The sequence below is a fragment of the Triticum urartu genome, chromosome 2A, assembly GCF_056163025.1.
Source record: "Triticum urartu cultivar PI428250 chromosome 2A, HENAU_Tu73, whole genome shotgun sequence".
Lineage (NCBI taxonomy): Eukaryota > Viridiplantae > Streptophyta > Magnoliopsida > Poales > Poaceae > Triticum > Triticum urartu.
Genome location: NC_141874.1, coordinates 280,841,760 through 280,862,167, shown reverse-complemented (window position 1 = coordinate 280,862,167; position 20,408 = coordinate 280,841,760). Strand labels below are relative to the sequence as shown.

Below are 20,408 nucleotides of genomic sequence, written 5' to 3'. Positions count from 1 at the left end.
AAATATCTATGTCAACTTGATGGGCATAATTTATCATAAACACGAAATGCAACAAATAGTTATAAAAGAGAATATACCACATCCAAATCATAAACCGGACGAGGGCCGACAGGGACGGATATCAAAACCATGCCACTATGTATAACAAACAACATACGGGTAAGAAAATTATACAAGCAACTATATATCTAAATCACAAAAACATGATTTTTTTTATATAAAACGATAAGAACAAGAGGGTCACCAAGGTGGTGCCGGCGATGGGACGGTGCGAGCGATCGACGGTGGTTAGGACGGGGACGGGAAGGCCCTAAGTAAACCACACCTACATATGCAAACTAAGAGTTAATTTGAGCTCAGATTGCATATAAATCAAATAAAATACCACATATAATTACTCCCAAACTAAAATCCACAAATCCCTATACTTATAGAGCATTGCAAGCGCTAATCTAGCAATGAGAGATGAAAGGACAAAATTGCTAACCTTTGTGATCACTTTGATGGATGGGGGGCCTTCAAATCTTGACAAATTTTGGGCAAAATGAAAGACGAGCTCGAGCTTTGGGAAAGAACAGAGATGAGAGGAAAGGGGAAAAATAGAGAGCTCGATCGCGGGCTGGACGAAGGGTTTATATAGGAACATCTTTAGTCTCGGTTCATGACACAAACCGGGACTAAAGGTGAGCTTCTAGTACCAGTTCGTGGTTCGTGCCACGAACTGGGACTAAAGGGACTGGTGGGGCCCCAGCCTGACACCAGCCCACCACCTCTTTAGTCCCGGTTCGTGGCATGAACTGGTACTAGAGATTCAACACGAACTGGGACTGCCCGCCCGCCTAGCCATTGGAACCGGCACTAATGGTCACATTAGTGCCAGTCTGTTTACAAACTGGGACTAATGTATCTCACGTAAAGTGGTTTTTCTACTAGTGTCACCGAGATGGCCTTGCTAACTCTCTGTTACTTGTTGCAATTATTGGTCTCGCCGAGGATTGCAATCGGTCTCACCGAGATGGCTTGCCAACTCTTTATTGCCCTTATTGCTTCATTTCGGTCCCACTGAGTTGATGCAATTGATGCCACCGAGACGAGGTTTTCCCTAAGCCCTAGCACATTGGTCCCACCGAGTTGTTCCAGTCGCTCCCACCGAGTTGTTCCAGTCGCTCCCACCAAGATTCTCAACGTTCATATTTTTGAACAGATCGGTGCCATCGAGTTTAACTAATCGGTGCCACCGAGATGATTCAAATGTGTATAACGGTTGGATTTTGTGTGAAGGTTATATATACCCCTCCACCCCCTTGTCCATTTATGAGAGAGCCATCAGAACGTGCCTACACTTCCACCATTCATTTTCTGAGAGAGAACCACCACTCATGTGTTGAGATCAAGAGATTCCATTCCTACCATTTGAACCTTGATTTCTAGCCTTCCCCAAGTTGCTTTCCACTCAAATCCCTCTTCCACCATAGTCAAATCTATGAGAGAGAGTTGAGTGTTGGGGAGACTATCATTCGAAGCACAAGAGCAAGGAGTTCATCATCAACACACCGCCTATTACCTTTTGGAAAGTGGTGTCCCCTAGATTGGTTTGGTGTCGCTTGGGAGCCTCCTCGTGATGTGGAGTTGAACCAAGAAGTTTGTAAGGGCAAGGAGATCACCTACTTCGTGAAGATCTACCCGAGTGAGGCAAGTCCTTTATGGACGATAGCTATGGTGGGATAGACAAGGTTGCTTCTTCGTGGACCCTTCGTGGATGGAGCCCTCCCTGGACTCGCGCAACCGTTACCCTTCTTGGGTTGAAATCTTCATCAACGTGAACATACGATAGCACCATGTATCGAAACCACGCCAAAAATCTCAGTGTCTCCGTTGTGTTTGCCTTATCCAAACCCTTCCATTTACCTTCATATGCAATGTTTCACATTCCACTGCTATACTCTTAGAATTGCATGTGTAGGTTGATTGCTTGACTTGTGCTAATTGTTAAAATCTGTCCACAACTAAAATTGGAAAAAGAAAAGATTTTATTTGATGAAGTAGTCTAATCACCCCCCCCCCCCTCTAGACATACTTCCGATTCTACAGAAACCCTAATCGATGAGATTTTTCCCGATGTTCATGAATTGGAGGTGAATTCAAGGAGGAACACGAAGAACACGAGGGGAAAACATGGAGAAAAGAGAGAGGAAAACACTCTATTGGATAAGATTCCGCCAAGTACTCCTCAAATCACAAGCAATACATGGGATGCATCAAGATCTAAGAACAACAAGGAAAATAAAGATACAAGGGTAGTTCACCCAAATCTCTAGGAACATGGCTCTTGAATTCCATGGAGGAATCTTCCCATTAGGGGCCTTGGCAACCAGAGATGGTTCTTCTCACTAGGAGGCCTTGAATCCACTTGTGGATCTTCTCCTAAGAGGAGTCGCACACGAGGAGATAGATGAGCTACGCTCTATGATATGAGGTATATTCTTAGCTATCCTACAAATGAGCTGGAGGAGGTCTACATATACTGCTAAGAGAAAAGGGGTAAGTTAGGTGGGGATACAAGGCCAAGTGGCCCGTCATGCACACAGGCAAGGCCGGATGATCCCGACATCTTCTGGATGATCCAGCTTCAGGTCAAGCCTTCGAGTGCCTTTGGTCGCCATAGTCGGATGATTCGGGAGGTAACCCGGACGTCCGGTTGATGCCCGGATGATCCGGCTGGTAGTCCGGATGTCCGGCTCCATGCCAGGCAACAACTCCGTCTTCTTTCTTCCAACGCCGTTCACACGCTTCCCTCGCAGATGGTGTAGGCGTGCACTTGTGCTTGCACTCCTCGTCATTGTCGATGAAGCTCCAGTAATATATATGCATGCACGCGAGAGGAGTGTCAAGTAATATACCATCTTCGGAGGGGTCAAGTAAACACGTGTAAAGGAGATGATTCACCTTTATGTATATGAAGTAGATGTCGCACGTGTCACTTGCCAAAGCGACTCTTGACATGGTGATGTCTGTAGGATGCTCCGCATCACACAGTCTGAGTACCAAACAGAGTCTTAGCTCATGTCTCAGCACATACACCGTGGCCAAATAACATCAGTTGCTATGTACAGTATGTCTCAGAGGGGAACAACCATTCTAGAGTGAGAATGCTACCAAATACACTCTTAAACACTGTAGAGGAGCTCTTGTCTTTTCGGTGTCGAAAACAAAAATTGAAGGAAAATGTATGTGTTTTCCTATCGGAAAAGATAAGAAATACGCGTAGGTTCGCCTCTGTGTTACGTATGGGTGTACAAGTACGTATATTGATGCTACGTATCTGTATCTCTCTACCGCTACAATCGTTCTCCCTCAATCTCCAAAAGCAAAGCCCTAGTCTTCTCGCGAGAAGCAAACCTAGCTCAGAGCTCCTCGATCCAATGAGGGAAATATCGAGTCTTACATATTTTGGGTATTTGTGAAGCATTTTGAGATGCAATTCATGTGTTCGGCGGAGTGCTAGTCGAATCGAAGTCCAGTGTTCTCGTCTAGGTCTTATATTTAGTCTCCCTTGGCTAAGGTTCAAGGATTATGACTATTTTGTTAGTTAGCTATTCATTAATATTGTGAGTCCGTGCTTAAAGTTTTTTCAAGATTAATAAAGAGCTATGTTTTCTAAGACCGTCAAGGTTTACAAGTTCAATAATGAGTGTATGTTTCATAAGATCATCGCTTGTATGGTTCAACTTATTTTCTGTAATCTCCGAAATATGAAGGTCACTGACATGCATGAACGATTTTGCACCAATATTAGTAATATTGGTTTGGGTCAAAATAGGCGTGAGCATTTCCCTATATTCTGTTGTAAGGCTTTAGATTTTTCCTTCTTTTTTTTACTGTCGCATTTTGTGTTCACAACATAATAACCCTTGCTAACAGTCATGCTAAGGCCTCCTGCCAATGCCCCACATGCGATATGGGTGTCGAGGATGTCAAAGATCTGCTATTCTTATGTCCAAAGGTGAGAGAAGTATGGACTGAACTGAGAATATCAACATTATTGAAAAAGCTTGTGAGACTGCTAGAGCGGGGGAATATCTGCTTGCGTTCCGGCTTCTCCTTCCGGCTAATGAACATATGATACTAGGACTGGGAGACTTCCCAGAAGCTATTGCCATCACAAGTTGGTATTCGTGGTGGGAGCATAGGAAAGAAGTGCATGATGAAATGATGTGTATCGGGTTTAACCGAATTGAGGTTAACTCTGATAATATAGAGATAAATGAAACCATGGGGAATGGTGGACAATCTTTATGTGTGGCTGCTGCAGAGTTCAACGACTGCTATCATTTGGCATGGGAATTCCCACATGTTCTGTTTGAGCATAGTCCGAGAGAAGAAGCAAATGTTGTTGCTCATGAGCATGCAGGTATGGCTACAAGTGTTGAATCTGTTGGTCTGATGCTTGATCCTCCAAATCAGTTTGTAACCTCTCTTGTAATAAACAATGTAACAATGTAACCTCCACACTAGCTTATAACCAATTCACTCAACTACAGCAGCTGGTTCAGCTCCACTACAATGAGCAGATGAAAGATTATTGATCTTCTAAGGGCCAAAAAAGCAAATATTCTTCTATCACCATGTATCACCATCTTTGCCCTCAGCAACAAGAACAGCAGAGTTATAAATGGCTGTGGAAGAGCTCCTGTAGGCTAAGGCACAAATTTTTCTTCTGGCTGGCGCTGCTGCATGATCGAGTTAATACTAGAAACTTACTCAAAAGAAAATCTTTCGCTCTGGAAAGTTTCGATTGTGTGTTTTGCCATGAAGATACTGAAGAAACTTTTTTTTGGGAAAGCGCAAAAGCTTTGCGTTTCATTGTATTGAAAAGAGAGAGTGTTTTATGTTACAGCCCTCCTAGGAGGCGAATTACAGTCTGGGGACATGAGCTAATGCACATCCCAGGTCGGGGGCAAGACTACTCTAAGTCCAGCAGCGCCTGCCACAGCCCAAAGTTTGGCCTCCTCCTTGATGCTGTGAACTAGCGTTCGGATGGAAGGGCGCGCATCGTTGAAGATGCAATCGTTGCGGTGCTTCCAGATCATCCAGGATGTAAGAAGTGTCACGGATGCCAGCCCTTTGCGCATCGCCTTGGGCGTGACCTGCCGGGCATCATGCCACCAATCACAGAGGGTAGACTCATTGTCCGGGTGCCTGCATGTCATGCGCATCCAGGAGAGGATCTCGAACCAGACATGCCTCGAGAAGGGACACCCAAGGAGGAGATGGTGCAATGTTTCAGGCTCCTGGCTGCAAAGGGGGCAACTGTTGTGGTGCTGCAGTCCATGCCGGGCGAGGCGGTCCACCGTCCAGCATCGATGCAAGCTGACAAGCCAGAGGAAGAATTTCACTCTGGGGGATGCCCAACTCTTCCATGTGAGCTTCCAGTTGCCGCAGGTCGTCAAACCGTGGAAGGAAGCGATGTAGGCAGATTTGGCGGTGTAGATGCCCGACGCGGTCCACTTCCACACGAGCTGGTCTGGTGTGTCTGAGAGCGTTGTGCTCTCAATCAGGCGCCAGAGTAAGATGTACTGGCTGATTTCGTGAATGCCCACAACTCCATGGATGTCCCGCGCCCAGAGGTGTCCCGGCAAGCCGTCGGCTACCGTCGTAGCTTCCCTTCTCCTTTTGGGAATGCATGAGTGCAGAAGCGGCGCGATTTCGCGAACGGAGCGTCCTCCAATCCATCTGTCCTCCCAGAACTTCATGGTCTGACCGTTGCCAAGGACGGTGTAGGTGCTGGCAAAGAAAAAGGCACGCTCCTCAACGGAGAACTGTAGGTCCAAGCCACTCCAAGTGCGGCGATCGTCGGTGCGGCTGAACCAGAGCCATCGGACACGAAGCGATAGGCCCGTGCGCTCCAGGTCGTGGACTACCAGCCCACCCAAGGACAATGGGCAGGCGACACGGCGCCAATTGATATGGCAGTGTCCTCCGTTGGCTTCGGGGCGGCCAGCCCAAAGGAAGCCGCGTTGGATTTTTTCAAGCAGCTTGGGAGTCTTCTTTGGAGGGGCAAGCACAAGCAACTGGTGGAGCGGAATCGCGCCTAGGACCGATTTTACTAGGGCGAGGCGGCCGGCTCGGTTCATCAGCCATGCCTTCCAAGAGGGGAGGCTCCTGGCCACCCTGTCGACGAGGGGCAGCGGCTGGGCGGCAGTAGGTCGTCGGATGGTAAGGGGGATGCCCAGGTAGGTGAGGGGGAACTCGACGATTGGGCAACCCAGGAGCTGGACGGCGGGAGCAGCCTCGTCGGCCTCGCAGCGAATGAGCGTGGCTGCGCTCTTGGCGTAGTTTACGTGCAGTCCAGAGGCCATACTGAAGAAACTGCAAGACACCTCTTTTAGGATTGTGGATTTGTACAAGATTGCTGGCTCAGTATCATCCCTCAAAAGAGACTTGGCATCTCATGTGTTGATGAGATTTTGTTGCTAAGGGGATTGCCTCCAAAACACATTGCCATGGAGATAATTTCCAAGGTTGTTGGGCCATCTGGGGGCAAACGAATGGTAAAATCTTCAGAAGAGAAGCCCCTAGCATCAACTGTTGGAAGTTCAAGCTAAAAGAAGATCTAAAACAGCTAGCGCACAGGATTAAAGCAAAGTATCTAACTAGTCTGCAAAGTTGGATCAGTGATCATCTGGAATGAACACTGTCAGTAACTCCTTCCAATAGGTCAACCATGTTAGAGAAAACAGGAATTGGATAGCTCTTCTCCGCCTGTACTTTCTTTTCTTTTCTTCTCTTTTATAGTTTACTTGTACATATTTATCTTTACTATTTATTAATATATAGAAAATACCGTAGAACAATTGTTCTACCGTTTGAGCTTCAAAAAAAAAAAATGTTACCGTGGAATAAAGAGGAGAGGTTTTCTTTATGTAAAAAAGAAAGGCATGTATAATCCACAACCAAATGCTTGGGCAGGAAACAGTTAGAGATTATATACACTAGTTCCGACCACTTGCATACTAGTAGTAAGTATATATAACCCTGATGTGCACAATCGATTCACAACATTTCCTGCACTTCACATATTATGTACATGAGCTACCAAGTACCGTGTCATCTAGTTTATCCGATCATCTATTATTGATATTTTTCATTATTTTACCCTGATGTGCCGGCTGCACGAATGTTTAACTTACCTTAGCCGATCACAGCTCAGTAACCTGAAAATTCTGAGCCTGCTAGTTTATCCATTGGCTTCCTCTGCGACTTCAACTCGTCAGAACGGGTCACAGCGATTTATACTTCTCAATAAGATTGGACGCATGGAGACGAGACGTGGGTGTTATGGTGCACCCCAGGCTCCGGAGGTAGGATATCTGCACAGAGGATGTCGCTCCTTAAGATCAACATGGTACACCAACTAGACAATAGCCAAAGGCAGGTAGTGTATGTATCTGACTGACCTGCTTAGGTGTAGGCTCCGAGGAACCCATGGAGTTCTCTATCCTCTGCTTCTGGAAATGTTCCTGAAAGAGAACCATCAAAGTAAGGATCTTCTCAATGTGAAAGTTAACATAACAAGCCTTGCTTGTATAAAAAGAAAATCCAACTTGTTTGCAACAGAAAATGATTTAGGACTTGCCTGTCTCTCTCTCATCAAATGGCTTCGCTTGTCAATTGGAATTTGTTCCCACTTGATAACCTGAGTCGCAGCATTTAGTTAAGAATTTACCAAAGAAAACAAAGAGCTTGCTGCTAATAAACCAAACAGTGACTTAACTCACATATTCTGCGTAACCAAGCGCTTCATCGTCGCTTAACAATGACTTCAGCTTGCACAAGACATCCTGGAGAGGAACTTGCAGGTCAACTTCTCAGGGTAAAAGCTCTCGTTAAAAAGAGCATGTAAAAAGCAAATATCATTGATTAGTTATGTAGCACAACTATAGGTGATGATCCAACCAACATGAAAATAATGACCGGGATGATGGAGCTGTGAGATGGAAGGAGAGAAGGGTGAAGTCACCTTGCGCTTATATCCTTTACCACGCAGGCGTTCATCAATCACAAATTTGATCTGAAAGGATAAAGATAGTGCCAATGATAAGGTTCAGAATGAGCATGTCGCCATTCTCAAATACTCCCTCCATTCCAGAATATAAGGTGCATTGGTTTCCGTACAAGTCAACCATTTGAATGTTTGACCAAGATTATAGAATAAAATAACAACATCTGCAATACCTAATACATAAAATATGAAACTACTTTTTATGATGGATCAAATGATATAAATTTCATATTGTGAATGTTGATATATTTTTCTATAAACTCGGTCAAACTTGCACTCGTTTGGCTTTTGGAAAAACAAATACACCTTATAAAGGAACGGAGGGAGTAGCAAAACTGTCATATGAAAAGATATAACATCAATTCGGCCTGCTGACAACACTAACTTCATTCAGTTCCCCCAGAACACCAGCGTATTAATTGTGTGCGTTATATTTTCCTTCTAAAAAAATAAACAAAATGATACATGCAGATGCCGTCACTGCTTCTAGGAAATATAACTTTCCCGACAATTGGCATGTGATGTGACACCTTTCTTATGTATTTAAGAACTCAGTACCTTATCAAGCAGTCTCTTTGGAATTTGAAATGCCTGCCTCTTCGCCCAATGATGAAATATATGTGAGACTACTGCTCTATCATCAATTTCGAACCTGTACAAAGAATGAATTCAAAGAAGGAAACAAAGTTAAGCAAATATGCAGTAGCATAGCAAAGTATGTTGCAGATATATTAGTATGTTTCTGAGCAGCCCGGTGCATGTAGCTCCCGCTTGCGCAGGGTCCGAGGAAGGGTCCGACCACTTTGGGTCTATTGTATGCAGCCTTTCCCTACATTTCGGTAAGAGGCTGAAATGCAGTAGCATAGCAAAGTATGTTGCAGATATATTAGTATGTTTCTGAGCAGCCCGGTGCATGTAGCTCCCGCTTGCGCAGGGTCCGAGGAAGGGTCCGACCACTTTGGGTCTATTGTATGCAGCCTTTCCCTACATTTCGGTAAGGCTGCGTACAATAGACCCAAAGTGGTCGGACCCTTCCTCGGACCCTGCGCAAGCGGGAGCTACATGCACAGGGCTGCTCAGAAACATACTAATATATCTGCAACATACTTTGCTATGCTACTGCATATTTGCTTAGCTATGCTACTGCATATCTGCAAGATATATTAGTATGTTTGCTAATAGAAAATACTACAGAAACTGTGCAGAAAAAATAATATAGCATTCACTATTATTATTAGAAACAAAAAAGAAAATAAACTAAACAGGAAACGGAGGATCGAAATACAATGTTTTACCTCTTCAAGAAATCATTAGCAAGGCATGACTGCATCAGTTCAGGGTAAGGTGAAGTTTCGTTCTGATTTACAATAGGCTTTTCAGTTGATGTCTCTCCTTCAGCGTGATCAAATGAAATGTCTCCAGAAGGCTGCTCGTGATATTTTGTTGCAGGCCCCTCACCCTACAAGTTATCAAAACAAGAGAAACAATAATGCTAAAATTCCACTCACATAATGAATGGGGTATACAATATGACTGCCGATGAAATAACTGAGCAGGACTAATAATAATGATTTTATGTGGCTCTAGCAGATTATATGATTGAACACAGATCAATAGGGGATGGAGCTAATATTTTAGCTTCAGGCAGAGATAAAAATAGGTCAAAAATGGTCTGACACTACTGCTCACCTGTATGTCGAAAAGGTGACCTGGAATCTCTCGAAGGAAACGTGAAGGTAGTAGCAGCTAGAAACCAATAGTTTGTCAGAAAAAGCTAGATGGAGTATGAAGATAAGGATAAAAGATAAACATCAGGTACCTGGCGATGAGAGTCAACTGTGACATGCAAGATGTACAATTTCTTCCGAGCTCGTGTCATTGCAACATAGAATAGCCTCCTCTCCTCCTGTAATTATAGCCAAGTTGATGGACACAAAGGAACATTTGAGGAACAAATAATAGGTATTGAACAAACCTCCAATGTGCATCCAGCTTCTTTCACAGTGCCATTGTACTCGTGCAGTAAGGGGATCTCTGAATCATTTGCCTGAACAAATGCAAGGATTAGCACGAAAATGTCGACTTGAAAAACTTAATAGAATTACTGATTAGCATATATTAAACAGAAACAAGAAAAAGACTATCGAAGTGCAGTATTAAGATTCATCAGTGGTCTACAGAAAAGAGAAACATGTAAGGAGGGAAGTTTCATGACAAAATAAAACTTTCTGTGTTATGCCGAAGCTGATATCTTAGGGCGTTGCCAATATCCTTCCGACAAAATTGCTCTTGTTCGCCATAAAACCAGCAAAAGTTTCAACAATTAATGATTGATGACATTGGCATATCTCATGACAATACAGTAACGACAAGCACTCAATTATTGGATAGGATTTGGCATGAGTTGAAAGCACTCAACTTAGCAGAAAGGTTGGAAATTATGATCAAGAAATCAAATGTTGGGTTACAGCCTAAACTTCCTACAAAAATACTAACATCATTTCAGTTAGCACTTGCATGATATTTACCATATACACGTGAGTATGTGACTAACATGCCATGAAAGATGTATTTGTGGTTTTATGTAACCGCTTTCTAAAGATTGCAGAAAATACCTGCACGATGAACACAACATCCCACTCTAAACCTTTTGACTGCAAACGAAAGGGGAAATCATCACATTAATTGTATCACACAACTACCAAATGCCACAATAGACGACATTATTTGTGATTTGGATAGAAAAGACAGAACCTGATGAATAGTTGTTAATGTGATGGAGTTCTTATTTTCCTCCTTTCGGGATCGAAAATTTTCTGTTTCCCTCAAAGAAATGTAATCAATGAAGGCTTTAAGTGTAGCAGTGCAGCCTTTCTCCTCAGTCTGGTTTGCATCCCCTGAACTAGAAAAGTGTGTTGACAAGAAGTCAGACACATCATCCATTAAAAACTGAAGTACCTGCAAATTGATACAATGTCAATGTCACCTTTGTATATGAGGAATGAGAGTTCAGACAAATCACTAGCAATAATATAATATGTCTATCGAACAATCAAAATACTAAATAAGGAATTAAGTACAGGTACAAAGAGATAAAACGGGCCAACCTACGCTGATGGACCTATATGCATATCTACACTTGGTATAGCGCAGCTGGGTATGGGACTCTGGGTGCAGCGTTTAGGCAATGGGTTACCTACACCCTTATAAAACTACAAAAGTGTATTTGCAATTGAACAAAACACATATACTCCCTCCTTTCAGTTTATAAGGCATATCTAGTTTGTCTTAAGTCAAACCTTTATGTTTGACCAAGTTAATAAAAAATAGTGTCAACACTCAACATATATAATACCAAATAATACACGACGGAAACACATTTCATGATGAATCTACTACTATTGATTCAGTATTGTAAATGTTGCTATTTTTCTATAAACTTGATCAAACTTAGAAGGGTTTGACTTAAGACAAACTAGATATGCCTTATAAACTGAAAAGGAGGGAGTACATGTTTAGTGCCAAGTGCACTTCCAAATGTTTGTGCAGGAAGACAAGGATCAAGGGAGAAAATAGCAGCTTTATTTGCACAATTTTTCTTTTGCACAGATTTGCTATTAAACATAGACCGTAGTTCTCTAACATGTCTTTCTGTGAATTTACTCAAAAGAAACTGAAACACTTTACCCCACTATTATTATATGAGTTCAGGCTCACTTTTTAGTTTTTTATGTGTTTGGGCTTACAAGATAGAGTACATGAAAAGAAAACACTATAAGAGCTGTCCTGTTTCTAAAAGGCCAAAACTTGCTCCAACAGCAGTTCTAACACCGTGTCACTGCCTAAATGAGGGTTAGCTTTAGGAGGAGACCACAGACAGGGAGGATCACCACCTCTATGGGCCCTAGCGGACTGCATTTCCACTTACCTAATAATCAAACAGTGCGAAGATGGCTCCGCTTGCTCCGTTCCGCCCCCTCCAGCTCCGCTCCCTTCCCGCCACTAGCCTAGCTTGAGCCCGCCCCCCACCAGCCTTGCCGGGCCCACCTCCCGAGCCCCTCCCCACCCCTCATGGCCGCCTCCGAGACCCGCTCCCACTTCGGCAACCGCGTCTCCTCAGGTGATGGACGCTGGTTCGACTTGGAGGGGGAGTCTTCCGCGCGCTCCTACAGTGAGGTGGCCCGCACGCCGCCGGCGCCCCGGACCGCCCCCCCCCCCCCCGCGCCGCCTGGCCCTGCTGTCGTGCCCGCGCGCGCTCGGCTACCTGCCTCGGCCCGCCTTGGCCCACGCTCTGAGGTGCACCGCATCTCGGGCGGTGCCGTGGTCGACGCCGACGGGTACCAGCAGCCATGCCGCAGGAACCGCCTCCGCCCCCGGGCGCCTAGCCCCGCTATGCCGCGGCAGTGCAGCCCGTCGCCGGAGGAGGTGGCTGGACTCTGCTTCCGCTGTCTTGACCACCGTCACCGGGTTCGCGACTGCACCAACGGCATCTGTTGCAGGCGCTGCCTCATCACCGGCCACGAATCCCGCGGCTGCGCTGATTTCCATCGGTGAGCCGGCCGCCACCAGCCCCCCTCCCCCCCCCCCCCCCCCCGCCACCACCTCCGCCCCCAACTCCGGTGGCGCAAGTGACCGCTGCTGAGCCAGCGCGGGTCATTCTTGAACGCTCCGTCGAGATGGAGGAGGCCGAGGCGGTGCTCTCACGCGTGATGGTTGCCACCATCACTGGCAACATGCCTCGGGTGACGGCCCGCAACGTCTCTGAGCTGCTCTGCGGCACCTTCGAGTTTGGGGAAGGCGACTTCACCGTCCACACGCACCGTCCTGAGGACTTCCTCATCATTTTCGGCTCCAGAACGTCCATGGATCGCATGCGTGGTGACCACTTCATCAGCTGCCCACGTTTTGCCCTGTCGCTCCGCCCGTGATGCAAGCTAGCTCATGCCGGCTGCGGTGGGTTTGAATACCGTGTTGAGCTGGAGCTCCGCGGCATCCCAATCGCTGGGGACAACGCCCAACCGCGCCTCCCTACTTGCAACTGCTGGCAGGTTTGCCTCCCCGCCAGTAAACCCTTCGCCACTCCACGTCCCGTACCACTGACAGAGCATGGACATTGGGCGACATCCTTGCTGCTGCAACGAAGCAAATCGGAGCCACGCTGCCTGCACCCGGGAAAAGGCCACGACGACCTCTGAACTTCAACCCTCGCCGAGGACGCTCAGCCACCGCAGCCTGTTCGCCCACGACGGTGCCACTGACTTTTGAACGGCGGGCACATGTCCAAATCATGCGTACCCTGGGGATCGTGGGCACCAACCAGCGGATTACTGCATCGGAGATGAGGACATACGATGGCATCTTTGCCGCGCCCATCCCGCTTGCCATTCTCTCGGCCATCGCTGCACTTGTTGACCGCGAGTTCCCCGTCGATGTGACCGCGGTCGTCTCCGCGCGCACTGTCGCTGCTCGCGAGACTTAGCCTTGTCATTTTGCAATCTTTCTACCGTCGATCATGTTGCTTATGGATCACGGCCTTAAGATTGTTATTTGGAATGTACGCGGCCTGAACTCCCGCGCTCGGAGATTCGCTGTTCGTTCCCTGCTGGCATCCACTTATGCGGCCATTGTTTGTCTCCAGGAGACAAAAATGGCCCTGATTTGCTCCTCGGTGATCCTGGACACGCTAGGTTCAGAGTTTGACAACTACGTCTACCTACCAGCGATCGGCATGCGAGGCGGCATCCTCCTCGCTTGGAAGAGCAGAGTCGTGAATATCACGGACCTGGAGTTCTCCGCGAACGCGATCACCGCCAATGTTTCCACGACCTCTGCTACCTCATGGTGGATGACGGTGGTTTATGGACCGCAAGAAGACACAGAAAAAATCGCCTTCCTCCAAGAGCTGCGTGACATCCGGGACGTTTGCCAGGGACCTTGGATGATTTGCGGAGATTTTAATCTAATCTACCGCGACAAAGACAAGAACAATGGCAACCTGCATAGACGCATGATGGGCAGATTTAGGCGGCTGATCAGCGATCTCACGTTGAAGGAGGTCTATCTCAATGGTCGCCGGTATACCTGGTCGAACGAGCAGTCCCCCACCCTCGTGCACCTTTACAGGGTGCTCTGCACTTCTGACTGGGAGGAAGCCCATGCTGCCTGCAGCCTCCGATGCCTCGCATCGGTCATCTCAGACCACAGCCCATTGTTCCTGGACTGCGCCCCGGTCCCGATTGCACATCAACGGTACATGCGGCTGCGCATGGACGGCTTCCATGCCACGGTGGACATGACTTGGAGATCTGTGCACTACACCGACCCCTTCCGTCGGCTGATGCTACGTTTTCAAGCTACGGCACGACAACTGACTAGTTGGAGCTCCCGATCTGTCAGGCACATTAAGTAGAAGATGGCAATCTCGCGCAAACTGATATCGCGTTTCGACAAAGCTCAGGAAGACCGACAGTTGACACCGCATGAAGACTGGCTCCGCAAACAGCTCAAGATCGCCTATCTTGGCTTCGCCTCTATGGAATGCACATTTGCTCGGCAGCGTGCGCGGATTGCCAGCCTGAATGTCGGCGACGCCAGTACGGCTTTCTACCATCGGCAATGCTCTTATCGACGACAGAAGAACGGAATCTTTGGCCTGACCGTGAATGGCCAAATGATCACCGATCATGAGCGCATGGCGGAAGCAGCTTTTGCCCATTATGATGCACTGCTGTCGACCGCGAGTGCACGCTGGACTTGTCGGAGCTGATCACGCCCACTGACCTGATAGACCTTGATGCTCCATTCAGCGCCGATGAGATCTGGGAAGCGATCAAACGGCTACCTGCGCGCAAGGCGCCCGGGCGGGACGGCTTCAGCGCAGAATTCTTGCGAGCCTGCTGGAGCATAGTACGCCAAGACTTTGTAGATGCCTTCCAGCAGCTATACGAGATAAGGGGTCGTGGCTTTTGCAATCTTAACCAGGCACTGATCACCATGCTGCCGAAGCGCGTGGACGCAAGCACAATGAACGACTACCGGCCAATAAGCCTTATTCATTTGGTGGCAAAGATCTTCGCCAAAGTACCATCTCTGCGGCTCGCGCCCAAGCTGGATGGCCTTGTTTGCCGGAGCCAAAATGCGTTCATCGCCGCAGATGCCTTCACGACAACCTCATTCTGGTCAAGCAATCGGCCCGGCTTCTTCACCAGCTAGGTGACCCACGAGTGTTGCTCAAGCTAGACCTCGCGCGTGCCTTTGACTCCCTCCTGGAGACCCTACGCCAATTCGGCTTCGGGAACAGGTTCATGGAGTGGATCTCCATCCTCCTATCTTCGGCGAGCACACGCGTACTGATGAACGGAGAGCCGGGCCCACCTATTTGGCACCGCAAGGGACTCCGGCAAGGTGATCCTATGTCGCCGCAGCTTTTTGTGCTCGCCGTCGACACCTTGGCCAGGCTCATCAAACGCGTCGTTGACATGGGCGTCATGGCACAACTGCACCCGACGCACTCGATCCCCATGGTATCTTTGTATGCGGACGACGCCGTGCTTTTCTGCCACTGCTCGCCCGGCGACATCATCGCCGTGCGCGAAGTGCTGGCGCTCTTTGGCCGCACCTCCGGCCTGATGGTTAGCTACGCCAAGAGCTCGGCCTCGCTGTTGCACTGCAACACGGACGAGGCAACGACAGCTCTGGCACACTTGGGATGCCCCATCGTCGACCTGCCGATCACATGCCTTGGGATCCCCCTCACAATAGGCCGACGGACTGCCGCCCAGTTGCAACCTCTAGTCAATGGGATTGTCGGCCGACTCCCCACTTGGAAGGCCCACCTGATGAACAAAACTAGGCGGCTTGCACTGGTCAAGTCCGTACTGAGCGCCATCCCCGTGCATCAACTTCTCGCCTACGCGCCGCCGAGGAAGACACTTCGTCAAATTGAGAAGATCGAGCGCGGCTTCCTGTGGGCTGGTCGCGCCACCGCCAATGGTGGCCACTGCCACGTCAACTGGCGCCGCGTTTGCCGCCCCATATCACACGGTGGATTGGGAGTTCAGGATCTGGAGCGCGCTGGGCTCGCTCTACGACTAAGATGGCTATGGTTCTCGTGCACTGACCAGGAGCGCGCATGGAGTGGCCTGGACTTACAACTCACTGTCGAGGAGAAAGCGCTATTCTTTGCGTCCACCACGACGACCCTCGAAAACGGATCAACGGCACACTTCTAGGAAGACCGCTAGATCAATGGGCAGTCAATTTGTGAAATCGCACCAGCCCTCTACAACTGCATCCCCAAGCGCTGACGCAGAATTCGTACCGTCGCTGAAGGACTGCAGGGACATAGCTAGGCCAGAGACATACACGGGGTCCTGGGCATACATGAGATTGGGCAATACCTTCATGTCTGGCTGGCGATCGAGCACATCACGCTCTCGGACGCTCCTGGCCAGCTAGTTTGGAGATGGACGGCCTCGGATACTTACACTGCTAGCTCCTGCTACCTAGCCACCTTCCAGGGTTCCACAACTTCCTTCTCTTGGAAGCTCGTCTGGAAGAATTGGGCGCCACCGCGGGTGAAGTTCTTCCATTGGTTGGCAGACCAGGACAGATGTTGGACGGCTGATCGCTTGGCTAGGCGTGGCGTCCAGCACTAAACTCGATGCCCATTATGCGACCAAGCCCCCGAGACGATGCCACCTCCTCCTGGAATGCCCCTTCTCCAGGCAGACTTGGCACGAAATCCTCTCATGGCTACGGATGACCACCGCAGGACCAAGCCACGAAGATTCGCTCATGGACTGGTGGCTGCACGCCAGGCAAAACACGCCGACACCGATGCGCAAAGGCCTAGACTCCATTGCCCTCCTGACGTCGTGGATGATCTGGAAGCAACGCAATGAGTGCATCTTCGACGGCGCCCAGCCCATGGTTCACGTACTGGTCTCCAGGATCAAGGATGAAGCCCAGCAGTGGGCACGAGCTGGTGCCCGCGGCCTTCACATCGTTCTGCCGTCCACCTGGGATGTGCACTAGTTTCACTGAGCATCATTTGTACTTGACCTCCTAGGAGGATTGTATCCAAACTCTACCTTTTCAATGCAATGAATCGCAAAGGTCCTTTGCGTTCTCTCGAAAAATAATCAAACAGTGCCAGATTGCAAATTCTTTAGAAGTAACCAAAGTAACAGGTTTGGTAATAGTCGAGGCATTGTGACAAGGGGTCGTGGTACGGTGAATTAGCCCAGAAATTAAGAACAAAGTGAAAGGAATCCTAATGAATTTCCTGGAATATTGTAGTTACACAAAATAGTGATGAGAAACTCAGTGAGAGAGAGAGACTCTGTTAGATTGAGTATTCATAACTTTGAGTAAGATGCTATCTAGTTTACCGAAAAAGGCTTTCGCCCCGCTTTATAAATAAAGCAAACCGCCAAGAGCACACATACACGGACTAGTCCACAACACACACCCAAGTCACACAACAGGAGTACAAAGGTTCTGCTGAGGGCACAGCTCAACAAGCCCAAAAAACACATAAAAAAGGCGGCCGCAGCCGGAGAACATGCCGGGCGTCTAATCTGGCTCCGGGGGGGCGGAGGGGGCGGCGGCGACAGACGGACGGCCATCGAGCGAAGGTCGGCGATGAAGGCGGAGATGGCGTCCCGATCCTGAGGGCGACTAAGCGGCCGCCAAAGCTGCAAGTAACCAGAGAGTTTGAAGAGAGCGTCAGTAGCCCGGCGAAGAGGGATGCGCTGAATCACAAGCTTATTGCGAATCGTCCAGAGAGTCCACGCGAGAGCCCCAATCTCAAGCCACCTAATTTGGCAAGAGGGCACGGGGGAGTTCTGGAGTTCGGCAAAGAGGTCGGGGAAGTTGGTGTGGCACCAATCACCTCCCACCACCTCTCGAAAGCAGCTCCACACGAATTGAGCGGTCACACAGGAGAAGAAGATGTGGTTCGAATCTTCGGGGGTACCACATAGCGGGCAGAGGCCGGAACCAAGGCCATTGCGCTTGCGAACCTCCACCCCAGATGGGATCCGTCCGTGGATCCATTGCCACATGAATATCCGGATTTTCAGTGGCAGGCGGATGGACCACACCGCCGAAAGGGGGGAGGGGCGGAGGAGGGGGCGATGGCCATATAGAGGGACTTGGTGGTGAATTGGCCTGAAGGCTCAAGACGCCACCGAACCTCATCCAGGCCAAAATCCACAACCGGCTCGTGGAGAGCAACGCAATCAAGCAGCTCTTGCCAAGCGGCGGCTTCCGGAGGCCATTGGGCCTCCGGAAAGCGAGGCGCCCTAAGTCAATAAGGGCCCTCTCTACAGAGATCGAGGGGGCGACGGGGATGGAGAAGAGGTCCGGGAAGCGAACCGCGAAGGGGGTGTCACCCGCCCAACAGTCAAACCAGAACAAGGTCGCCGCACCCGATCCAACCGAGATGGACGTCCCAATGCGTAGGACGAGGAGCAGTTGGATGACCGCCTGCCAGAACTGGGAACCGCCGGACCTTTGACAGAAGGCCAGGGGTTGCCCACACAGGTACTTGTTCCGGATGATGTCTAACCAGAGGCCGCCGTGTCCTTGCGAGATGCGCCAAAGCCAACGGGAAAGGAGGGCAATATTCATGCGCTTAGAGCACATAATACCAAGGCCTCCTTGATCCAGGGGCTTGCAGATGTCTGGCCAGCTAACCCTATGGTATTTCTGCTTATTGTTATCGCCAGCCCAATAGAAGCGAGATTGAACCTTGGCGATCTCATGGTGAAGGGTCTCGTGAAGGTTGTAGAAGCTCATGAGGAACAAGAGGAGGCTGGAGAGGGAGGAGTTGATGAGAATCGTCCGAGCCGCCTTCGACAGCCACCTACCCTGCCATGGCTCAATGCGCGTTTGCAGCTTGGCTACGGTCGGACGCAAGTCCGCAACGGTAAGCCGAGAGTCACTAATGGGCATTCCCAAGTAAGTCGTTGGGAAGGAACCAAGGCGGCAATTGAGGCGGTTGGCGATGTCGAGGGCCTTCGCCGGAGGGTAGCCCATTACCATCACATCACTCTTGTCAAAGTTGATCTTGAGGCCAGACATTTGTTGGAAGCAGAGGAGGAGGAACTTAAGGTTCGCGATGTCCGCGTCCGAGCCTTCGACCATGATGATGGTGTCGTCGGCGTACTGGAGCAGGGAGATCCTGGAGCCACCGGCCAAATGGGGAGTGATCCCATGAATATGGCCCGCAGCTTTAGCCTTGTCTAGGATGGCAGCGAGTGCGTCCACCACCATATTGAACAAGAATGGGGAGAACAGGTCGCCTTGTCTAACCCCACAAAGGGTGGGGAAGTAAGGGCCAATCTCCCCATTGATGTTCACGGCAGTGTGCCCGCAGGATACCATCTGCATCACTCTGGTGATCCATCGTTCGTCGAAGCCTTTCCGGAGCAGAACTTCCCGAAGGAAGGGCCAGCTAACAATGTCTTAAGCCTTATGGAAATCGATCTTCAGGAAGACCGCCCTGAGGTGTTTGGATCAGACCTCATGCAGGACTTCATGAAGCACTAGCACCCCATCCAGGATATACCGACCTTGAATGAAGGCGGATTGGTTGGGGTGGGTAATGTGGTCAGCAAGAAGGGTCGCCTACCCTTTTGCCAGAATCCGGAAGATCACATTAATCACGGTGATTGGACGAAACTGGCGGATGTCGGACGCCCTAGTAACCTTGGGGATGAGAGAGATGATCCCGTAGTTAAGGCGCCCGAGGTCGATGGACCCAACGTAGAACTCGTCGAAGATAGCCATGATCTCAGGCTTGATCACATTCCATAAGGTCTGGAAAAATTTAACGGGAGGCCATCCAGACCCGGGGCCGAGGTAGGGTTCACGCCTCTAATGGCAGCCCAGACCTCACCCTCGGAGAAGGGGGCCATGAGGGCCGCGTTCTCCGCGTGGGAGACTAGCTGGCGGCCAGACCAACAGTCCCGAGCCAGAGATAAGCCGCTTCGAGGAGCAGCTGAGAACAGGGACCTATAGAAACCATCAACGTGGGCCCTAATGTCGCGGGGGGGCTGCAGGAGGATCGATCCATCCCAAAGAAGGGGGATGGTGTTGCGTCTATGGCGGCCATTCGCTATGGCCTGGAAGTAGGCCGTGTTCGCGTCACCCTTCAATACCCACTTCTGGGCACCACGCAAGCGCCAATAGGTCTCCTCATCGGTGTAGATGACAGAAAGTTGGTCTTCCAAGTCGTAACGGGAGAGCCACTCCTCGGGAGAGAGGCCAACCGCGTCAGCGCGCAGGTCCAGGGCCTGAATGGTGGTCAACAGGGCCTTCTTGCGCTCGCGGAGGTCGC

At 49.3% G+C, this 20,408-nt stretch overlaps 1 protein-coding gene across 4 annotated transcripts in view; it reads right to left on the bottom strand.

The window, feature by feature from the left end:
• Window positions 1–307: 307 nt before the first annotated feature.
• The window catches only part of SRS2 (P-loop containing nucleoside triphosphate hydrolases superfamily protein), a 38,359-nt gene continuing 18,258 nt past the window's right edge, over window positions 308–20,408 (bottom strand). Inside the window, exons 20-32 of one of the 4 annotated variants that reach the window (XR_015616248.1) lie at window positions 10,817–11,020; window positions 10,678–10,716; window positions 10,038–10,109; window positions 9,882–9,968; window positions 9,752–9,808; window positions 9,358–9,521; window positions 8,621–8,714; window positions 8,021–8,071; window positions 7,779–7,841; window positions 7,637–7,696; window positions 7,458–7,520; window positions 7,191–7,370; window positions 308–325 (exon numbers count right to left, since the gene is read on the bottom strand). Coding sequence is in view for 1 of the 4 variants with exons in the window: in XM_048700277.2 (XP_048556234.2) it covers window positions 7,281–7,370; window positions 7,458–7,520; window positions 7,637–7,696; window positions 7,779–7,841; window positions 8,021–8,071; window positions 8,621–8,714; window positions 9,358–9,521; window positions 9,752–9,808; window positions 9,882–9,968; window positions 10,038–10,109; window positions 10,678–10,716; window positions 10,817–11,020 (1,044 nt within the window). In the remaining 3 variants the exon portion in view is untranslated. Of the gene's footprint in view, window positions 326–2,306; window positions 3,038–6,938; window positions 7,371–7,457; window positions 7,521–7,636; window positions 7,697–7,778; window positions 7,842–8,020; window positions 8,072–8,620; window positions 8,715–9,357; window positions 9,522–9,751; window positions 9,809–9,881; window positions 9,969–10,037; window positions 10,110–10,677; window positions 10,717–10,816; window positions 11,021–20,408 lie in introns of those variants that run through there. The other 3 variants (XR_015616247.1, XR_007295398.2, XM_048700277.2) reach the window with 3 other exon arrangements.